This window comes from Centroberyx affinis, unplaced genomic scaffold (genome assembly GCF_046629955.1).
Source record: "Centroberyx affinis isolate AG114_WGS23_722 - 3 ecotype Tasmania unplaced genomic scaffold, CSIRO-AGI_Caff_v1 ptg002222l_1, whole genome shotgun sequence".
Taxonomy (NCBI): Eukaryota; Metazoa; Chordata; class Actinopteri; order Beryciformes; family Berycidae; genus Centroberyx; species Centroberyx affinis.
In genome coordinates, this window is record NW_027280522.1 from 36,648 (window position 1) to 58,191 (window position 21,544).

Genomic DNA, 21,544 nt, shown 5'->3' on the forward strand with positions numbered 1-21,544 from the left:
AAGATTTTGCCAGCAGAAATCACTCTCTCAGTCCCTGCGCAATGTTTTGATCGCTTTCCGTTGTATTACAAGGACTGACATTTCAATTGTTTTCCACTTGATCAGAGGATAAATTAATTTGGCATTTGAGCTGACAGGCAGTTTGCTTGCTGTCAGGCCAACCTACTCCTTCCATTTTTCAGAGGAAGCATGTTTGTGCTCTACCTTGTGAAGTACTGAGATCAGAGCAATAAACCTTTCCTTAATCCTGATAACAGTCCCTCTGAAGCCATTTGTAAACACATGGATCAGACGGCTGAAATGGTGCCTAAATACTTCACCTCTCAGTGCAAATCCCACAACATACAAAGCCAACAGGCCTTGCATGCGACAGTAAATGTACGGTGTCCCATGAAATTTTGCCTCTGGTGAGAAAGTGCCTCACCGGTGCATCTACAGTTGCAACACACCCCATTGCAAGAACAACGTTTATGAGAAGGAAATCATTTGAAAATGTTGAGAACCAATGAAATTATAGATTTCAAACCCTCATTAGGCATTGATCACCCCTCTTAATGCACCATTTTATGTAAAATAAGTTAGAAACAATTTTAAATAAAATATAAAGCGGTTCAACAATTTTGAAAGTATTCCTTGAAAATAATAAGTTAATGCGAAGTGCAGGGACATAAAAATATGGGACAGCAGTGTCAGTTGACCAAATAATTGCGGTAATAGCGTTTCTTATGCATTTGTAGTTTCTATTGTAGATATCTCAGAGATGAACAGTCTCAGGCCGTTGTGAGTGCTGATGCAAGAGGATGCAGTACGAGAACAAAAAAAAACAAACAAAAAACATTCAGTCTCCAGTGGTCTCTGTTGGCAGAGTGAACAACACCGCCTCAGTGTAAGACATGGCTCCAACCCTGCTGGGATACTTCCACTCAAGCGTCAAGCCGATGCAGAGACACAAACACACAGCCGATTGTTCCGACATCCACTGTTCTTGCTCTCAACAGGAAACATGAATGGCGCTGCAGTCCTTTAAAGTCCTCGGACAAAAAAACAAAAACAAAAACAAAAAAAAAAAAAAAGCTAATGCCTGGTTTTGCTGCGTTTGTTCAGTATCACGGAACTGCGACTCCGGCTCCGACTGCGAGTCCCGAAGATGGAGTTCCAGGACGAACTTCGGCTGTAGCTCCTGTAGGAGGAGTAGCTGTGGCTGCGGCTCCTGCTCCGGCTCCGGCTCCTGCTCCGGCTCCTGCTCCGGCTCCGGCTCCGGCTGACGCTGTGAACCGGACTGCGGCTGCGGCTCCGCGTGAAGAGGCTGCTCCAGGACGACACGCTGGTGGAGCGACTGCTGGACGAAGGACTGGGTCGGAAGTAAGGAATCGGTCGTTTCCTGGCACTGTGGAGAGAACAGTCAGGGAATTGGCGTGAAACTGGCAAAGAGTTTTTAGTGTAAGAGAATTAAAGCTGCAATATGCACCTTTTTTTTTTTTACCTTAACATAACAATATAGTACTGTGCAAAAGTCTTAGGCATATGTCAAAGAAATCCATAAAGCGAAGGTGTTTTCAAAATAGATCAGAATATCAGAATATCAAAAATTTACAATAAACAGCAGTCTACTGACACACTAATGCAGAAAACAAATAAACATCTAAGACTTCTAAGAAATTTATATAAAAAATCTAGGGTGCCTAAGACTTTTGCACAGTGCTGTATATAAATAGGATATGCTAAAAATTATCAGTCTTTGTCTGTCTGTGACCCTTTGTGCACACGCCTAAATCTCCCGTTTACCCAAAAGTGGCTTTTCAATGATGTTTGGGTAGTTTTGGGGGCGTAAACCATTTGATGTGAGTATGTGCAACTCATAGCAACGACAACTATGGTAGAAAGCAGTAAGATAGAAAAAGAACAGCCAAGCTAAAAGACCTGTTCAAAAACACAAGTGAACATTTCAGATTGCCTGTGTTCGCTGTCTGCTTGTTCAACGCCTGTGGAGGCTTGGTAGGTGCCGGTTACCTCAGCCTCAGGATACATTTCAAGGTACACAGCTGAGTGACAAGTTTTGGGGTGGAAACTTTTCTAGCTGAGCAGCAAAGGAGAGCTGGACCGGCTGCCTCAAGGCAAAAAGTTGCATATTGTAGCTTTAAAGGCATACTGAGCAGGATTTTACTTTTTAAAGTTGACCTCTCCTCCCGAGCTCAACAAGACGTGACGCGCACGCCCCCCCTGAACGAAGTTGCCTGAACGGTAGAAAACGCGACGACAGCGAGGCAAAACGAGAGGGTTTGACTCTGGGGTTGGCTTTCAGTAGTTTCCAGTATTGAAGGAGAGGATGGGGATGAAGAGCGACGCGGAGTTGGCCTGTTTTCTGTTGGACAGGTAGGTGCTGGTTAGCTTAGAAACTTCTCTACTACAAAGAAGCTACGCTAACAACGGTAGCTAGCTGCCAGCTCACGATACACACTCGCTCTGACCAGAACTTCCAGTTACTCTGTATTAGAGTTTGGGGCCGCTACTGGAGCCAACGTGGCTTTTAGATATAAAACGATTCTGCAGTGGTTTTGGTTGCAGGCGGACACACCTGCTGCCAAAAGGTTGACGTCCAGAAACATCCCGAGAATTCAGAAATAAGAAAATCCAGGCAGAAGTCAGGCTCTCTGCAGACACAGACACTGGGCCTCATGCAGGAAGCGATATACAAACAAATTTTCTCTTATTTTTGTTCGTATCCACGATTCGTTCTTATTTTGTCAGTACCCATTGATTTCTAGGATTCACCAATGTTTTCTTATTTTTGCTCTTCTCTTAGGTAAGAGAAAATTTTACGAGTGGTCGAGAGCACTCTTACCAAGATAAGAAAAAAACATCTCGTTTTCACAGTCCACAAATCATATAATCAAATTTAGATTATTATACGTTTAGACGTTACGTTTACGTTAAATTTGTGGGCTAAAGAAATACTATTGGTCCACTGATACCAATTAAGACTATAAAAACCCTTGGATGATATTGCGTGCGTTCAGCTTCTGAATGGCTAACATACCGCTCTTAGACGCTTTGGCCATCCAGGCCTTATGCAGAGAACGCCTTTTTAGAGATCGCACAGATCTATTTGATGAGACGGATGAATGGCTGCTGAGCCGTTTCAGATTGCCAAGAGCGCCTCTCCCATTCTTGGCCATGTGCCAGAGTATTTGCACACGGCACAACACCTGCCTGATATGGTGTTTAGGGGGCGTTACCTATGCTAATAACAAACAATTGGCCACGCGCCTCCAATTTATGATTAAGTGGGATTCATCATTCAGCACACCTGGGTAAGAGCAGATTTGGATGGTTAAGAATGTTTGGTGCATCTGGAGTTTACTTATTTTTTCTCTTAACAGAAAATTAAGAGAAAATATAAGAGAAATTTAAGAGAATGTTGCTGCATGAGGCCCACTGTCACATACAACCAATGGGCCAAAAGTAATGATTGAGTAGGATAATGTTTGGATGAATTTCTGCTATTTCAAGGGGGGAAATCCTGCTCATGTATGCCTTTAAACCAATAAGCTGCAAAAGATATCTACCTTGTGATCCGCCGTGCTTCCAGATGGCTCGGCGAGTCTCTCCTCCTTTTCTTCATAGGAGAGTAGGACTTGCGCCTCCGTCTCTTCCTGCCGTTCTTCTGCGTGTGCTTCGTGTCCCTCTCTCTGGAGCTAGGTGTTCTCTTCCTGTCTCGTAGTCTACGAAGGAACCGAACAACCAACAATGTAAATATGTGATAGTTTTCAGTCGGTGAGGAGTCATTTGTTGACAGAAGATTTATTAAATGTCACCTGTCAGGACTGTATCTTGAGTAGCTTCCTCTGGAGCTCACGCTGGCCACGCTGCCTCTTCGCCTAGTTGGCGAGCGCGAGTATGAGCTGACAGTGAGAAAATGACAATTACCCTCTCGAATCAAGCAAAGCATCGGTGTCACGCGGGCATTAGAGGGAGTCAGTGAAGTACAACAGAAACGCAGTGAACCGACCTGCAAGATGACAGAGACGGGCTTCGAGAGTAGCGTCCTGGAGAGTGTCTGGAACTCCCGGAGGATCGACTCCTGCTCCTGCTGCTGGACCGCCGCGCTTTCCGCCGCCTTCGAGAAGAGCCGCCCGTCCTCCGCAGAGAGCCGGAAGTCTTTTGAGATCTCACGACCTCGACTCGACACCCCAAGGTTATCTGCTCGCTGCAGAGGCAACATAAAGAGATTTCATTGCTTTGAGTAAAAGCCCACAACAATATCCAGGGATGTACTTGTATGAAATGCTCTCGCTCTTTTCTCACTCATAAGATTAATATTTAAAGCGGAGAGAGATTGATCTATCCTGATCTGTCAAGCTTATTTCATGATATTTTCTGTCAAATTATCTCACTGCACTGGCAGGTAATATTGCTGGTTTCAATACATTTCATTTGATACATGCCAATATGACTTCTTTCAAGAAATCATCATAAAACAACGTTAAAATCTTGAAACAAGAAACTTTCTCCAAGACAATTTCACTTTTACCAAGTAAATGTCCTGAAACAAGTTACATTATCCTGAAAAAAAGTTTAATTTATTGAAACCAGTAAAATTATCTGGCAATGCAGTAAGGTGATATCACTAAAAAATCCTAAAATAATCTTGATAAATCTTGATTACAAGATAAAATAACTCAACAAGTTTGTCAGTTTTTGCAGGTATCAGAAGATAAACTGCTCATAATTTCCCTGATGAGCAATAATTCAGATGGACTATTCATTATGAACGCAACATTACCTCTTCCCACTGAAAAGGGTGGCAGACAAGCCATCCTCCACATGAGGTTTGCACAAGGAAGCATAGCTGGTCACAGAGTTCCCTGAATCAGACGCATTGTCTCTATCAGTAAACTTCAGCTTCTCTGGGGAGGCCAGACCTTGACAGTGGCTTCTCTTGTCTTCAGTGACACTCGCCCGAGAAACACCGGTTTTGCTCGACGGCGGCGAAGACGTGTCATTCCCAGAATCGTAATCGTGCGGACCTTCGGCCTGACTGGATAAAGTGTGATGGTGAGTGCCTTTTCCATGCAAAAGCTCGTCTCCAGGTTTTGACGACAAGATCTGCAAACAGACAAACAGGCTGCAGCTTTAAATCCAGGCATGTTTTGATATATGGAACCTGCTACCTGCTTGTTGCATTGTGAATACTCTAGTACAAAGGCACATATTTTCCCTTGAAAACACAGAGAAGAGTATAGTTTTTTTTTTTTTTTCTTGGGACAGAAAACTTTGAAAGATAAAGACATCATGCAAATTTGAAGCATGCGGATAACCTCAAAAGAAATGTTTAACTGAACTAAAGTCAAAGAAACCATAAAAAAAAAAGAATTCAGTAAAATTAAGTCTAAACTAAAACAATTATATGAAAGGAACAACAAAAGAGCAGAAAAGAAAGAGAAACTATGCGTGGAAAGATCTACCGGCTCTAACTCGAGTGAGAAGAAAAAGAGAAAACAATAGCCCCATTGAAAAGCCTCTTTTAAAGAACATTGAACAAACATCACAAAAATGGGTATTATGTAGAAATGAAAAGGATTGCAGACAAAGAGAGATCCCATCAGTCTAACTAAGAAAGCCCTCAGAATAGGACAGATGATTGTGCTCTTTTTTTTTTTTTTTCCTGCAAGAAGTAAATAATTAGCCTGCAGCGACCTATAGTAAATCCCTAAATCTGCGGATAGCATCGACTTACCAATCAAGATTTCCTCCTTAAGTAGGTAAGGTGTAAGAAAAAGGGAAGAGCGGGCAACATAAGTGCATCATTAGAGTCGTAAATTGCAAGAAAAAGACAATAACCCTCTCTTCAAACCCAGAGCCAGTTAGACTTATATTGGCATGTTCCTTTTTCTTTCTTTAATGGTGCTTTTTTTTTTAGTTTTTTTGGGGGGGCGAAATGTCCCAAAAAATACTTAAATAAATGTGTGCTCTTTCATGAGTACTTATACTGCACACCAGATTTAGAGAGAGTACCGATTTGCTTTTTCTCTGCAGAAGTCCACAGATGGAATAGAATTTGAGATACTGACTTTCTGTTATGTGTGTTTATGTAGTTTAGTCATTCATTTTACTTAATTGACAGATTATGATCTCTCTTTACTTATTGATTACGAGACACTCTGTCCTCCCTAAGGATTTCCATCATCTAGTTACTACAGTTGGCACAAAACAGACCAACCCAGAGGGAAATTTAAACAAATCTGAAGGAGCTTCCACCATCATTTAACCACTCGCATCTCCCAACGCCATCTGTGCACACATAGGAGCAAAAGATTTGACTTACAAAAGAATAGACTCTGAACACAGACATTCCTCAGTTTCATCCTGAGATGTTCTGACAAGGCTCCCTTCAAATAAACACTGCGTGTCTATCTGTGTTTTTGGTAAATAGTTGTTTCTTGTTGTGCTTTCTTTTCCCTTTTCTCCACGAAGACTCATATGCTTCCACAAAATCGGAAGAGGTTGACATAAGGTTTATTATGAACCACATCCAATTTAGCATATTAATGTGTATTCCCCCCCACAATAATGCTATACCCACCTTTCCCTTTATAGATTGCTTTTTTGGGAAAGAAATATTAAGTAAAGTTCATTCTGCATTCCTGTGGCGAATTACTTGCTTTAATTTACCAAATCAAAGCCCATAAATAAACACAAACATCAATGAATTCTTTAATCTTCAATGGATTCTTTAAGAAACAATAATTCTGGGTAATATTACCTCTCAGCAACCAACTGTAAAGTACTTTCAGAAGGAATGCCAGGCATGCTTCAATATATGGATTAATTTATTGAATTTCAATTAAAACCCTGTGGTGTGTGATTAAAAACATCCGTGCACGCAATTAGCATAATTTAATGATTTCTGGAGAGAAATTAAATGTATTTAATGCCCCAATGAGCATGAGACAATGAGTTAATGGACATAGCTGCATTTATACGGCTCTTTGAGAGAACATCACTTTTTATAGGGAAAACCCAACCAAATTAACCCAAATTACAAACAGCAAAACAAAAGTTCAAAGACTTCTACAGTTTTCAATCACACATTTGTTTTTGTTTTTTATGTTTCATATCAGTTAAAAATAATAATTTTGCTACTCTTCCTACCTGAACCAGTATAAAGCGGATGTAATTCCCTACAGGAGCTATGAGCAGGGTCAAAGTGCAAAGCCTTCATCTACATTATGTTTTTTTTTTTTTGTCTCTTGGTAAATCCATCCTACTGGGAAATTGCAATGTGCTTACAGGGTACAGACAAAATAAAGGATTAAAGAAAAAGATATGCGCACAGCAGATTAAGACTCACTCAGCGTATTGTTTACAGTGTTTTAACCACAGGTTTTCAAGAGGTTAAAGAAAATGCCAGTGATTCCTAACATAATCATTCTGAGTGATAGTGATCTTGGCTTCCTGTCTTTACGATGCTGTTTAAGTCTTCTATGAATGTATAATTCGAATCTTATCTGCATACTGAGACGGTGTAGGTATACATCCTTTAAGGCACAGTTTCCATCAAGAAAGCATAATGCATTAACGTGGTAATCTGTGAGATCCTTTTTTTTTTTTTAAATGTTTTCTCCATCTTGGTGGTGCTCAGCGCTCATTGCTGTGTTGTTTCTGTAGGTGAACTGGATATATGTCGAATCACTTGTGTTATGTCAATCCGTGATAGAGTCGTTTATTTATGTGAAAATGTAACAGATTATTACTTTAAGGACTTGTATCAGTACAGAGCGAAAACACTCCTTTACTATGGCAGGACTTTACATTTGGGTTTCTCTTATTTTGACCGTACCCTGTGTATGCACAAGAGTGATATTTTCATTTCCTGATCTGATATACTGTATGTCTTCAGTTCATTTGGGGGTTGATTTTTTCCTTTGATTGTCTCATTTCCAACAGCTTCATTGGTATGGTAATAAACCTTTAAAACATGGAACTAGTCTGCTTGTGATGGGGAGTTCTAATGTAATACTGTACTGATGTGAGGCTGCTATGTTATTCATGAGACAAATTCTATAAACCTTAACTTATTACTGCTGGTTTGAATGCAAGTACTGCTCATCACACGCACATAGACTATGTAAAATGTGTATAAGTTATAAGCTGCTTGCTCGTGCATAAAATCGAATATGTAATACATTGTTGGGAATCAATAACACTGTACTTTTCCTTAGAGAATCTACAGGTGTGAATGGAAATGGCTGCTGACAATAGAGCTGAACTTGAAAATTGTTTGTTGTTGGCCTGTAGTCATTCTGATATTTTCATTTGATTTCTGCTGCAGTAGTTCTTGACAAAAGAAAAACAAGTTTAAAAAACACCCTACTCAAATTGTTACCATTCTGCCAACAATAGCAATTTTGTGTGGAGCCGTTTCTGTTTGTACTTACTTGATGGTGTTAGTTATTAAAACAGAAAAACAAGAACTGATGACATTACTGCAAAATAAGGAGTTCATAAAACAAGATCAGAAAGTAAGTCAGGCCATGTAAAATGAATTAAATTGTGCAAGAACTGGTTAGATTCACCCCTTAAAGAATAAATGGGTTTTATAATTTTCCCAAACTATTGTATCTCGGTTTTATGAGAGTTTGAAGATCGATTGTGTTCTAGCTGATAAAGATTACAACATTTTCTTCTTTGATGAGAATAATTTTCCACACCCAATTGCCTTTTCCCACTGACTCGGGGTATTATATTTTAACAGACAATAAGGGCTGAGTTTTACATGGCCATAACTGAGAAATCAAACTAAACCACTGGTACCATCGTTAGAGTCCCAAGGAGTACTTACGGTGCCGGTCGAGAGGATGGAGCGATATTTTGGAGCCGTTTTACACACTGATTTGGGCGCAGGTCTTTGGTCCAGCACTGCACTGCTGTCCTCTCCTAGGCCTGCCAGCTCTCCTAATGCTTGCTGTGCCACAGATTTTTGCAGATGATGTCTGCGGGAAAATTCTGCGTTTAGTTTTAACAAAACGGCATCGTTACAGTAGATGCCTCAATAAGTGGCAGCAATGGATTTCAGAGCACAAAACAAATAGCAGCACACATGCATATTTGATGTCAGTGAAGCAGCCTTCCTCATTTTAACTTAAATCATCCGTGTTTTCTTCTAGCAGCTTGTGGTTTTTTGGCTCCCTTGAGAAATGAATTGTATGAATAGTGTCCTATTTTGTAAACATAGAAAAATTGCAGCGTGACGGTTCTTGAGTGTGCCTGGATTGTGAGGAAGCAGTTATATTGGCTGTGAAGACCAGCTGATGAGGGATCAAGCCTCAGCTGTTCACAGACTTACGCCTGCAGCGCTGCCTTGGCAGAACTTCGACAAAGTGACTCAAACACAGCCAGGAGACAGGGAAACATGGCTAGTGCTACCAACCGGCTGAAAGGAGAAACAAGTATTGCTCTGGTCTCTTAACCATAACAGAGCTGTGAACATGATCTGAGAGCCAAATGGACATCATACATTGATATGGTCCCAGGATGCAATTTCTGCATAGTCTTTTCTTTTTTTTTTTTTTTTTTTCCTTGGACATTTGCATCAATGGGTGTTGAAAAACGATTCTGACTGTCACTTCACACGAGAACTTCTCAGGTAGCCCTTCTTCAGAGGAATGTGCTGTAAAGCTGAGCGTTGCTGAGCATATCCCAGGGAAATTCCCCGTAATGGAGCGGTCCAGACGGATTTAAAAATAATCATCTCTGCTTTCAGATTATTTCAGCTTGAAAACTGGGCCTCACTTCGGTTGCCAGCACGGCATGGATGAATGATAAATGAATAAATGAGCAATTCAAGTTCAAAGAACTGAAGTGAATTCCACCTAGAGAATGCAATCTCATGTGGCAAAGTTCACTAATTGAGCTGTTTCTGAGAATGCCATCCCCGCACTCCTGCAGCAAACGCAGAATATTGATAGTGATCAATTATTATTCAGTGATTAATAAAGTTAATTAAGGTTTACATAATATAATATGCTAACTCTGACTGAGAAGTATCCAGTTATTCCACCATCCTAAGAAACCATCATGTCACATCCTCTAGTTTAAATGTAATCCACAAAATCCATCAAACTACATCTTTCATATTATCACAAAGACCCTGATTTGGCAATATGTCATTATAATTGAGTGCACATCGATCTGAGGAGTGAATTTTGAGCCATTTCCTGTGAAGCTGTGATAAGGAATGGTCGAGCCTGAGATCTGGAAGTCACCTCTGTCCTATCAGTCATCGCTGTGGTGTGACCAGAACTCAGCAGACACCTTGGGCTGATAAGATAAACTGAGGTGTGGGGTGGGGATGGGGTGGAGGGGTGGGTGGGGGTGCAGACTCCTCGCATCAGTGTCCTACCTGCTCTCTGTGGAAGATTGCCAGGAAGAACTGTCCGACTCTGACCTCCGATAGCGCCGCCGCCGTCGTGAGTGACTCCGTGAGCTGAGGGAGGCGATGAGTAGAGCAAAGGACAAAAGACACGAGTGGGTAAGAACCTCATTAGCGAGAGAAATTTGGCAAATATGTGACCAAATGTCTGTTTATTGTTTTCCAACCACTGTTCCCTTATTTAAGTTGTACTGTATAACAATAAAAATATACACTACCAGTCAAAATTTGGACATCAAAACTATGAAATAACACAAATGGAATTATGCTTTCTCTCAAATTGATATGCAGGAATATATGTATGCATTTATGCATGTGGATATATGTGTATATGTATATAAGTAATTTATGTTCATTATTATTATTATCATTTTGTAAACTATCATCATTGTTTTTATCTATACCGATGGCTCAGAGTTCATGGTGGGAGGGAGGGAAGTTGTTTCGAGGGAGACTTGAATGATGCAACCAACTCATTTTGGAAAAGTGATGTGCCATGTTCAAAATCAATAAAGATATGTGATACAAAAAAAAAAAAGTGTTAAACAAATCATTACTATCTTCGATTCTTTAAAGTAGCTGCGCTTTGCCTTGATGGAAAGGCAAAGGCTTTGGAAAGAAATTCATACATAGGCATCAACTTCACTATTTATATTTGTCTAAGAAACTAATTTCAAGCATTTAAGCATAAGCCTTTAGATCAAAATGGCTCAAAGATGATGAAAAACATAGTACATTCAATCAGGTGTGTCCAGACTTTTGACTGGTAGTGTATAATCTATTCAAGCCTATAATTCTGAAGAATTATCTAATTCAAATGTTGCGTCTTTGCCTCGTTGCATCTTCTGTCTGCGTTTCCGTACTGTCTTCGAATGGATTGACACAGATCGGATTACAGGATTCAGATCACCCCGATGTATGAACCATGTTTGAAAAATGAGAGAACACATCAGAGGAGGCACGAGTGCAAAGGGATAGGGATAGGAATAGCGAGAAGGCATGAAAGAGGCGAGGCGATCAGACAGGAGAGAGAGAGAGGAGAGGTGTACTGAGAGACGGCAGCGGTCTCTGTTGGAAGTCGCAGCGTCTGAACTCGGCTCTGTGCTTAGGAACGGCGGCCTGCTCAGCCAAAGACGAATTATAAAATGTTGCAAGATCACAGCATGAAATTGGTTTCTCTTACTCTCTTTCAGCCCCTTTTTTTCTCCCCTCTTTGTGGTTCATGCTTTCAATCTGTTTTTCTCTTTACAAGGGTTCTTTCACGCTTTGCTCAAAACATAAAAAGCAGCACGTTTGTGTCTACACTGATCGCGTCCCTATACTGATCTAACTGGGAGTCTTTTGGGGGATTTTCTCTCTTTTTTTGTTATCAAACGGGCGGCTGGCTTACCATGGGGGAAGAGGAGATGGAGGGGGGGGGAGGGGGTCAAACAAGATGTGCAGCATCTACATGACTCCGATGCAACAGTCACACACTAACCTTTTCTTGTGCTTGCGCTCATCCTTCCTCTTATGTTTTAAACTTGAAGAGCTGATGGGATGAAAGAGAATAGGATCATAAGCATAAGAGTATTAACACCGACAAAGCCTGCATCCTTTTATTTGATACATAAAGGGCATTGGCAGTTTAAGGCGGAAATGGAGCAATCTCACGGAAAGCAGGCACTAAATGAAATCAGCTACACCTTGTTTTCACGAGAGAAATTCACGATCTGCTCCATTTATGTCTATAATTAACTCTTTTAGCAAAACCTTCTAACTTATAGAAATTCCAGATGCATACAACCACAAAACACACTGAAATTTTGCACATAATCTTGCAATAAACTTGTACATACCTGTGTTTTGACTTTTTGGAGGTGTACCTGGAATAGAAAAGAAAAAGCACTGGGTCACCTAAAAATAAACGTCATTCCATAAGTGGTATAGAGGGTATGACTTAGATATTCATTTCCTCAGTATTGCCATAGTAAGCAGGACATACCTATGCCGCTTGCTTTTCTTAGAACTCTTCTTCTTCTTCTTTTTCTTCTTCCTCGGTGGCGACAGGCTATGGGAAGGAGACCTACGGCGGGAGAGCAAATAAACGTGACCACCAGAGAGAACCAAGCATTCCCTTATGGAGACACACACACACACCTTTTGCTTTCTTTCTCTCTCTCTGCACGTCTCTCCCCTTTTTTCAATTTGTTCAGGCAACACGGGGAACGTGTCCAACAATAGACCTGACTGCAGGGTCGGCCCATTTTATGAACTGACCTTTTCCTCTTCCTCTTCCGCTCTGACTTTCTCTTCTTCTTCTTCCCCTTGGGTGTGGGCCGAGGGGAGAGTTCCTCATCATAGGAGGGGCTGCAAGCAGAAACAGAGCACAGAGGTTACTTTTGTGTTCGTTCCAGCGATGGTAAAGGTTTTCAATGAGCAGATGGATTCGAATTGAGATATGAAACATGGAATCTTTATTGCAAGCATATAGCATGACAAACAAATCAGATTTACAGTGGCTGAATCCCAATGTCAGGACTCCAGACTCACAGACTTTGGTTTGGTTTAGTCTGACATTGCCTGTCGCAAAAAAATATTTTATTTGTAGATTTGGATCAAGGAAATAACTCAGGATAATCAATAAGCAAGCTGAGTTCCAGTTCTCTTGTAGTTGTGTGTTTATTCGTGCAGGAGGCTAATACATTTCATCAAGTCTGACTCCCCGTATTCTCCGGGGAGACAAAGAAGAGCAAAAACTGTTATAATATGTAACAAACATCATATATCACGTGAGGTATAAGGCGGCAGCCAGGTTCTGGAAAAATACTGATTGGGTGTATCTTCTCCAGTATCAGCCTGTGTCGGCGTGTGCCAGGGTAGTGAGGTAATCATTTGGTTACTTGAAAGCATCTCAGTGCAGACTGAGATGCTTTCAAGGATGCAATCTGATGATTAGAAATTAATATGTATATACACAATTGATTAAAAAGTGACATGTATATCCAATTTCTCCAACATTGCCTAAAACTCTCAGCGTGTTAATGTGAGTTTGCAAGTGCGCAGAGGTTTGAAAACGCTTAAAAGGGCATAATGGGACAGACTCTCTAACTGTTAATGTTACATCAGTGAAACAGTGCAGAGTAATCCCTTAGCTAATAGGCTGTAGTAATAGCTACATTAAAGACCCCATGAAACGTTATCTTTACTTCCTAGATTTGTTATATTTCCTGTTGAAACGAGATGTTGGGGGCGGGACATAACGCAGTGAGGGATCATTCAAAAATCTAAACCAATGGAATATCAGTCAGGGAGAGAAAGGCGGTTTTATTTGATGGGAGGAGTGGAGGGGCGGGATTGTTCAAAGATCTGTAATGGTTTTATTGGTTGGAATTTATAGTTATGCCTAATGGTGCAGCATGAGGTCACCATGAAAGATACTCTGTTTTCCAGGAAGTAAAAGTAATGTAAAAGTAAAAGTTAATTTCATGGGGACTTTAATGTGAAATCATAGCTAAGTATTCTAATGTGTGATAGCCTACACAGGAATACCTTCTTCTTCTATAAAAGTCTCAGAAGCTGCAGACTCTATAAAAGTCCGCTTTCATGCCTCTAAAAGTCTGCATGAAAGCCCTCACAGATTTCCTGGTTTTTGACAAACCCTAAACCCTCCTGGACTTGGTGGGAATGCGCCCCAAAGTCCAGAAGCCTGCAAGTCCACAGATTGGGACTCAAAATACTTTTCATAAAACTTATTTGGCTAGGAGATGCCAAGTCTTCTTACTTGGCGGCCAAATGTTTTTCATAAATTCCTAGATGGATATCCCTAACAGAATGGTGGTGGTGGTGGGGGGTAAAATAATCCACATGCTTCAACACAGGCATCACATCACTAAAATGCATCCCGAATCCCTCTCACGACAATCATAAGAAAGATTATCTGTGAGCCAACTGTCCCTTATGAGAAGATTCCATCATAACAGTGTGATGAAATCCTACCCAGACTGGCATCGTAGCAAAAGACTGATATCGTGCCAGTGTGCTTCTCTGAAGTCAAGAGCAATGGCAAGATGGCTCCACTCAGAGAGGGAGATAGATGTGGATTACAGCCTATCGACTGCCAATGCCCTTAGCTAACTTAACAGCAATTACATCAGGGAACGGTTCCCATTTAGCCTTGGATGTGTGCTCTGCATTCCTATTGGTTGTTGACTTTGAGGCATGGCAGAGACACTTTCTAAGTTGGACTGTTCCTTATTCTCTCTTTTTCTTTCTTTCTTCCTCTCTATAACATACACACACACACACATATACACCTGTACACATACTTTTTCATAGCCCAGCCAAGTAAAGGGCTTTCAGGTGATGTAATGCACTCTCTGGAACTAAATCAAACAGGTTAAATAACATTGAAATTATTTTGTTCAACAGTTTTGACCTGGCCACCTCCAAGACAATCTGGGGTGGCACCAAGAGTGGCCAATCAGGTTTCAAGGATAGCCAGTGCAACCCTGGCCACCCCTTTGGCTCCACCCCTGGGCCAAAGACAAGACAGTTCACTGTGTTCAGTTATCTAAATTTGGAACCAAATCTCCCTTATCTGACAATACACTTTCACTAATAATATCACTGAATGGATCTACAACAATCTTTTTCAGGTACCTCTTTTTTTCTAGCCCGGTTGTTATATATTTAGACATTATTTGAGCATAGCCAATCCCCAAATGGACCTCCATGACGGCGCCAGCTGTGGTTACCGGGAGATATGTGACACAACTGCAAATCCTCTATAGGTTACACAGACACTTGCCTGCACATATTTTCACGTGCACAGACACACACACACACACACACACACACACACACACTCATTCTAGCCTGAGCCACGAATTCTACTCGCTCATACGTTCCATTCCACCTTGAACGTGCAAATTTGTCAGTATAGAAAAAAGAAAAATCTTGTTGGATTCTATCTGTTGGCCAGAATGAATGCTGCTCAGAGGTCCACTTCATTTGCTCTCTGAAAATGACTGATGTGGAAAAGGCGATGAAGGCCTTTGAAGCGCCACAGGCTCATTAAATAGACCTTTCAGGCGGAGATAGACTGAAATACAGTGGAGGGAAAGGCGGGAGGGAGTGTGATAGAGAATGTATGGTGATACAGAAAGAGGGACAGAGAGAGATGTGCTAGAAGATGTTTTTTAAACTGCAATTCATTTGGGCAGCCTCACCTTCGCTTCAATAATGAGGTGGAAAATGAGCATTATTGGGAAAACTGGAAAGGGTGTCTGGTGGAGATTAAATTAGATGGGCAGAATTAGGTAGGGGTGATGGGGCACTTACACCATTAATGGCAGAGCAGTAAATAAGGCTGAGGAGTGAGCTGGCATGGAGACATGGAGCACTTACTCATTGAACCGACATGCCCACTCAGTCACACACAGACTATATAAAATATATGGGTACATACAGTGCAGACACACTGCCCCATTATATCAATCAACCAACACATTTTGAAATCAAATCATTTGAACCTGAATTTTCTACTTCTTAATGATGATAAATGGGCAAATCAGCAGCCAACTTTTAAAAAACAGTAGGCTAACCGTAAGAGAATGGCTGCATTTCAGATAATACACAGAATAAAACCAAATAACTGGCAACATGTTTTTAAGATATTGAATTTATTAGTCTTGTTGAGAATAAAATACTGTAGATAAACTTGTTTTCTGAATAACTGAATGTTACCAATATCCAATTGATACTTTTCTGAGCATAGAATTGGGCGTAGCTCTGGGTGCAATACATAAAAAAAAATAGCTGTCCTTTTCATATTTATTGGAGGGTAATCTTATGCCATTTACATATTTGTCAAGTACAAGGAACTGTACCTCTGTGTTACAGAATCCTCTGAAAGCCTATGTCTGTACTGCAAACAGCAGGTCATACAGGCAGGTAGGTGTGATCAGAACCGATGCAGACAGTGACAAACTGCAGCCCTCCTTGATATATGCGACCACATGGCTCTGGAGACCGTGTGCCTGTTTCATTGGATGCAGAAGACTGTCTCACTATAACAAATGGCTCTGGTTGGCGTAGTCGGCAGTTTGGGAGCATTAGCAACCAAAATGCATTAGGGCTGATTAGACAGACCAGGCCCAAGTACCCTCTCCTGGTAATGAGAAAGCTTTGTCACTCATTAACACCTCTCCCACTCTGGCCATGGAGAAAAAGAGCACAAGGCAAGCATTTGCATTTTTTTGCCAGCCGAAACACTATCTTTTGATGAGGTGGAGAGAACGAAAGAAAGGGAGAATGGGAGAGCAGTCGATTGCCAGCTACACTGGGAATGGTGATGTGCAAAACAATAGTGTAAAAAGGGATTTATGGGACATCTGATGAAAACAATGGTGTTGAAGGCATTCCAGTTTCCTGAAGAGTAGCGCTTGCAGTTTTTGGGCACAATTACTGTAGGTTTGAATAGCATAAATATAACTACATAAAAAATCACTTCCTTATTTCTTCTTATACCAAAATTGTCATATGGGCACTGCTGATCGTGTCAGTTTTAGTTCTCAGCCATGATCAGGTGGATTTTCTTGGTTAAGGTGAAATAGGCTACAGGCAGTTGCATCTGCAGACAACAGAGGGCTTTCAGGTGATGTAACGCACCCTCTGGCAGCCATATTGGAGGTCCTCAGCTCTTGGACAACAGAGGCTGTGAACAGATGATTGTGTTTCTAAACATATGACTTGGCTGTCTCAACAGAGTCCAGTAGAAATGGTTAAATTCTGTGCTGTTTTTCACTGGGGACTGATCATTTTGCCACTAATGTAGGCCTATATCAATTTTGTGTTTAGATGTCAACTTGTTAACCATAGTATCTGGTCAGCTAACCATCACTGTCTCATTGTAAACCCATCTGATTTGCACATTAGTATCTAGCAGAAGCTAACATTAGTGGCTAGTTGGATGTTAACATTAACATCAGTTGCTTTTACAACTAGCACTTTGGAGAAGACAAGGGAGGACAATTAAGGCAGTTTCTTGTGTCACACTAACCTAAATTTGAAAAAAAAAAAAAAAATCTGCCCATAGTCTAGCATCAGACTATTCATTTTTATGTAAACCATTACTGAATGGACCAATACAATAACTATTTTCACATATCTCTGATTTTCTTGACCAGTTGTTATCCTTTTAGTAATAATCACAGCCAATTCACCAGTGGACCTCCATGAAGGTGCCAGCAGTGGCTGTAGCTGCTGCCCTCTCTCCCCAGCCTCTCCTCCCTGACCTCGATCATGGTCAAAGTCTTGATAAACAGACGGTCTGAGGGTGTCTGTTACTCCTGCTATCTGCTTACACAGATAAGGCCTGTTTTTAAGACTAGTGTTCTTCTTCAATGTGATTCTCTTAGTGATTGATGATTGGATTAGACCCAATCAGTACTGAGAATCGCAAGGTGTATTCTATGATATTTAGAGAGTGGACCATTTGGGGAGTGGCTTGAGTTTTGCATTGTTTGAATTAAAGCTGCACTAGACAAGATGTTAAAATACACCTGTTTTATCATCAGAACGAGGGGCTGCAATGGAGAATTGGCTCCCGTCCCTGCTAATTGAGACCATATAGATTGTGTTCTGGAATTAGATTCTAGTGTTGGGTGTGGACACAAGAAAAACACAAGAGAGAAAAACAAACTGTCTCCTAAACAGCAGTGAGCAGCGCTCCGTCCAGAGAAAGCTGGACTCACCAACATTAGATCTTTTCCTCTCTTGTCCCTTTGGTTTCCTTTGGTATAAAGCATCACTGACCGGCCGGGTTGGAAAAACATGAGCGTGCTGTGTGCAGCTTACTGATATTCCCGAGTATTGAAGTTCAAACAGTGTTCAAACAGCAATATCTCGCTGCCATTTGGAGCGGCCAATGTGCAAAGTGAGCCAGTGTAGCTTTAAGTCAAAGGAAACGCTCAGTTTTGTGGATAAGAAATACATCTTGTTCATCAGGCTGTTTCTATCAGATGTCAGACACGGAGATAATGATCATCAGAGGCCTGTGTGCCTGTGTTTACTCTCCATGCTCTGTAAAAAAAAACCAAAAACAAAGAGAAGCAGCCGCTGGGTAAAGTTCATCCAAAGAGAAGTGATTCATGCTTGTGATCCCCTCAAACATTTCAGATGTGACTTTACTCGTGTTTTACATATCACTGGAATGCTTCCCTGCTGTGTCATTCCTAAGGCTTTGAAGGTGTCAGGATAATTAAGAGGTTTCCTCCAAAAAAAAAAAAAAATCTGCCTCAATTGATTTTCCCACCTCAGAATAATAACGGGAGGGGGGGGAAACAGTCTATTCTCGGTGTGTGAAGAAAGACTTTTGGTTCAAGGTGCTCATGAAAGAGAGAATCCGAATGACACAGTGTGGAATTCTTCAGGAAATCTTTGTATTTCTCCCCTGTGCCCGACCTGATAAGGCTGTTTACGTTCCCCGCACCAGAATATAGAGATTATTCCTGTTTTCGCAGTGATAGTCAAGCCCTAAAGGAGTTTTGCTGTATTGTTGAAAGGCTTTATCATCAGCACCTTAATCACAAATCTACAAAAAACAGCTACAACAACAAATAAATACCTATGTTATAGAAAACTTTATGAAGAAAAAAAAAAGTTTCTCCCTATAATCTGCTATGCTACAACTTCAGTGGACTTTGATGTCTTGATGTCTTCCTCTTCTGTTTGTTAGGAGTCTTTCTTTGACCCGGGGACAGTCCTGCCTGTCATTAGTGAAAGCACCAAGGAGTCACTCACCTCCTGACCCTGCGATGGCTGTTGTGTTTGCGTCCTTTTGCTTTGATGCAGCCATTTCTGTCCGCGGCGTCCAGCCTCGCGCCCGCATCCGCCACTTTCCTCTCATCAGTCTTGAGCGGCTGGCAGGCCGTTGTCTCTGTGCTGTGAGGAGAATAAAAGAAGAAAGAAAGTCTTAGTTTTTTTTTCCTCTTGTGCCCTAGCTGCGTTTCATGTCGCTGCGTGACAACTTTCAAAGTGAGTTTGTAGTTATTGGGGATGCACACAGTTAACGCTTCCATCATACAATGGTGAGGAAGACTCATGCATGCTTGGTTAGCCATGTTCCCTTTGGTCTACTGGGTACTGGGTGTTTTTTTCCCCCTCCATTTCTCCCAGCCAACCAGCCTCCAGGAAAAACTGGAGGTCAGCCATTTACCATTCAAATGAGCTGTCAATTGAAATGCAGTTATTTACATGCTTCAGCTGCCCTGACATTTTGGGAAATTATTTTTTTTTTATCTCTTGCTTGGCAGGTGCGGCCGTGGGAGATGCATGGTCATTTGAACAGTTGAGCTCTCCTTGAATTTGTCCTACCCCTGATAAACCAGGGCTCAGAAATGTTAGATATCGAAATAATATCAGCCCAGACATCAAAGCAAAAACAAGAACAACAAAACTTACACACTAAGCCGCAATTTGGAGTGTATTTTCTGCAGTTATGAAATGAAGGATTTAGATTTTACAGGATTAAGTCATAAGTTGTAGACAATAATAGTAATATTTTGATTCATGAACCGCTAGTTCCTTATTCATGTTGCTATCAATCAGGTGTATACTAACCCAACCACTTCCACCTCCACATCCCAAATATCTTCACAGACAGTCAAATGAGACTGCAGAACGAATGACTAAATAAACTGAGTGATTAGATGTGAGCACACAGTTCTGGCCCTGCTTATTATCCTCTGTTTTAGTCATGGGAGATTTGAGTGTAATTACACATTCTCCTCTTCTTCGAGTGGCTCCCGTCTGATTGTAATGAGAAGATAATCAGACCCAGAGATTGGGCCGTCAACGCCTCCCCCTCTCCCCCCAGCGATGAGCAGGCAGGAGCCGTCGCTTCCCATCTTCTTCACCCTCTTTCTCCTCCGCTTCTCTGCATAAGCGGGAGCGCCCCCCCCGGCATAAAACTAATAATGTAAAACGGCAGACAGGGTGCTCCGACATGACCGAGCGTTTGAAAGGTGATAGGGGAGATAAAGACAGCCACCGGAAGGATGATTAGTCTGATCAAGGAGGCTGATGGGAAAGCAACCTTTGAATATCGTAGTGATTTGCCTAATGTTCTCCTGGCGTTATTGGAGATGCAAATGAAGGTCTGCTTATTTACTCTCTTGATTGCTGTCTGTTATTGAAGGCGTTTGGTATCTCAGACTGAGAAATGATTCACATTTTGTTGTTAAGACAGTGGTTGGTCATTTTATACAGCGGTTTTGCTCCTTGGATGGACATAGTTTTGAGTTTCATGCTTTCAGTGGATATTTTAATAGTTGCGCACAGTTAAGCCCTGATGGACTGATTTAATTTCATTTCATATGACGTCATTTCATTCGATTTTTTTTCAGTATTATTCACTTTAGGTGCCAACAAGACACTTACAAGACACATTCATACAATACATTGTGTTGCAATTTGTGTGTAACAAACATATTCTTAAATAAACTCTTGTATCATACACATAAAGTACAGTATGTTGCCATTTTCCCCAGGTTTTACTGATCAAATGTACCAAACACAACCCACCTTTTAACACTAGAAAGGTGAAACAATGGTCAATTGACAGCTGTTTTGAAGTTTTACAGTTGAAATATCTCAGCTTTCAAAATGTCCCTCCATGACCTCTCTTAGACCTACTTTCTGTTCGATTTTCTAAACCACTCAAAGCAATTGTAGTTATAATTGTATTTACCCCCTTCAATTAATGGCTTGTTACACCTACACACACCTCACCCCCAAATCCACTGGCTTTTCTGGTGTTAGGAAAGATATCTCAAGTCTTTCATAATAATCATCTAAAAGTGAGCAGAAACAGAAGTCATTTTGATGTGAAGCACACTTCTCAGCTCATTATATAAAAGGACGATAGAACATAAACTGAATTTCATTTTCTTTTTCTCCCAAATTAAATAGAACAACCTTAATTGTGCACGGAGAGATCTTTGGCTTCTGCACAATGATTGGTTGACTTGGGGTTTTTGAGTCATAATTCAAATGCCACTTCCTGCAAAGCCCCGAACAATATCTCCGATTGACTGCACACAACCAGAACAAAAGGCAAAACATTTATAT

At 41.1% G+C, this 21,544-nt stretch overlaps 1 protein-coding gene across 1 annotated transcript in view; it reads right to left on the reverse strand.

Annotated features, from left to right (window-relative positions):
• Positions 1–1,074: 1,074 nt before the first annotated feature.
• srrm4 (serine/arginine repetitive matrix 4) overlaps positions 1,075–21,544 on the reverse strand; it is a 52,537-nt gene continuing 32,067 nt past the window's right edge. Inside the window, exons 3-14 of the mRNA XM_071532620.1 lie at positions 19,217–19,350; positions 12,692–12,781; positions 12,417–12,497; positions 12,271–12,297; positions 11,913–11,963; positions 10,403–10,486; positions 8,843–8,993; positions 4,784–5,106; positions 4,010–4,207; positions 3,816–3,902; positions 3,567–3,722; positions 1,075–1,387 (exon numbers count right to left, since the gene is read on the reverse strand). Coding sequence (XP_071388721.1) covers positions 1,075–1,387; positions 3,567–3,722; positions 3,816–3,902; positions 4,010–4,207; positions 4,784–5,106; positions 8,843–8,993; positions 10,403–10,486; positions 11,913–11,963; positions 12,271–12,297; positions 12,417–12,497; positions 12,692–12,781; positions 19,217–19,350 — 1,695 coding nt within the window. The remainder of the gene's footprint in view (positions 1,388–3,566; positions 3,723–3,815; positions 3,903–4,009; positions 4,208–4,783; positions 5,107–8,842; positions 8,994–10,402; positions 10,487–11,912; positions 11,964–12,270; positions 12,298–12,416; positions 12,498–12,691; positions 12,782–19,216; positions 19,351–21,544) is intronic.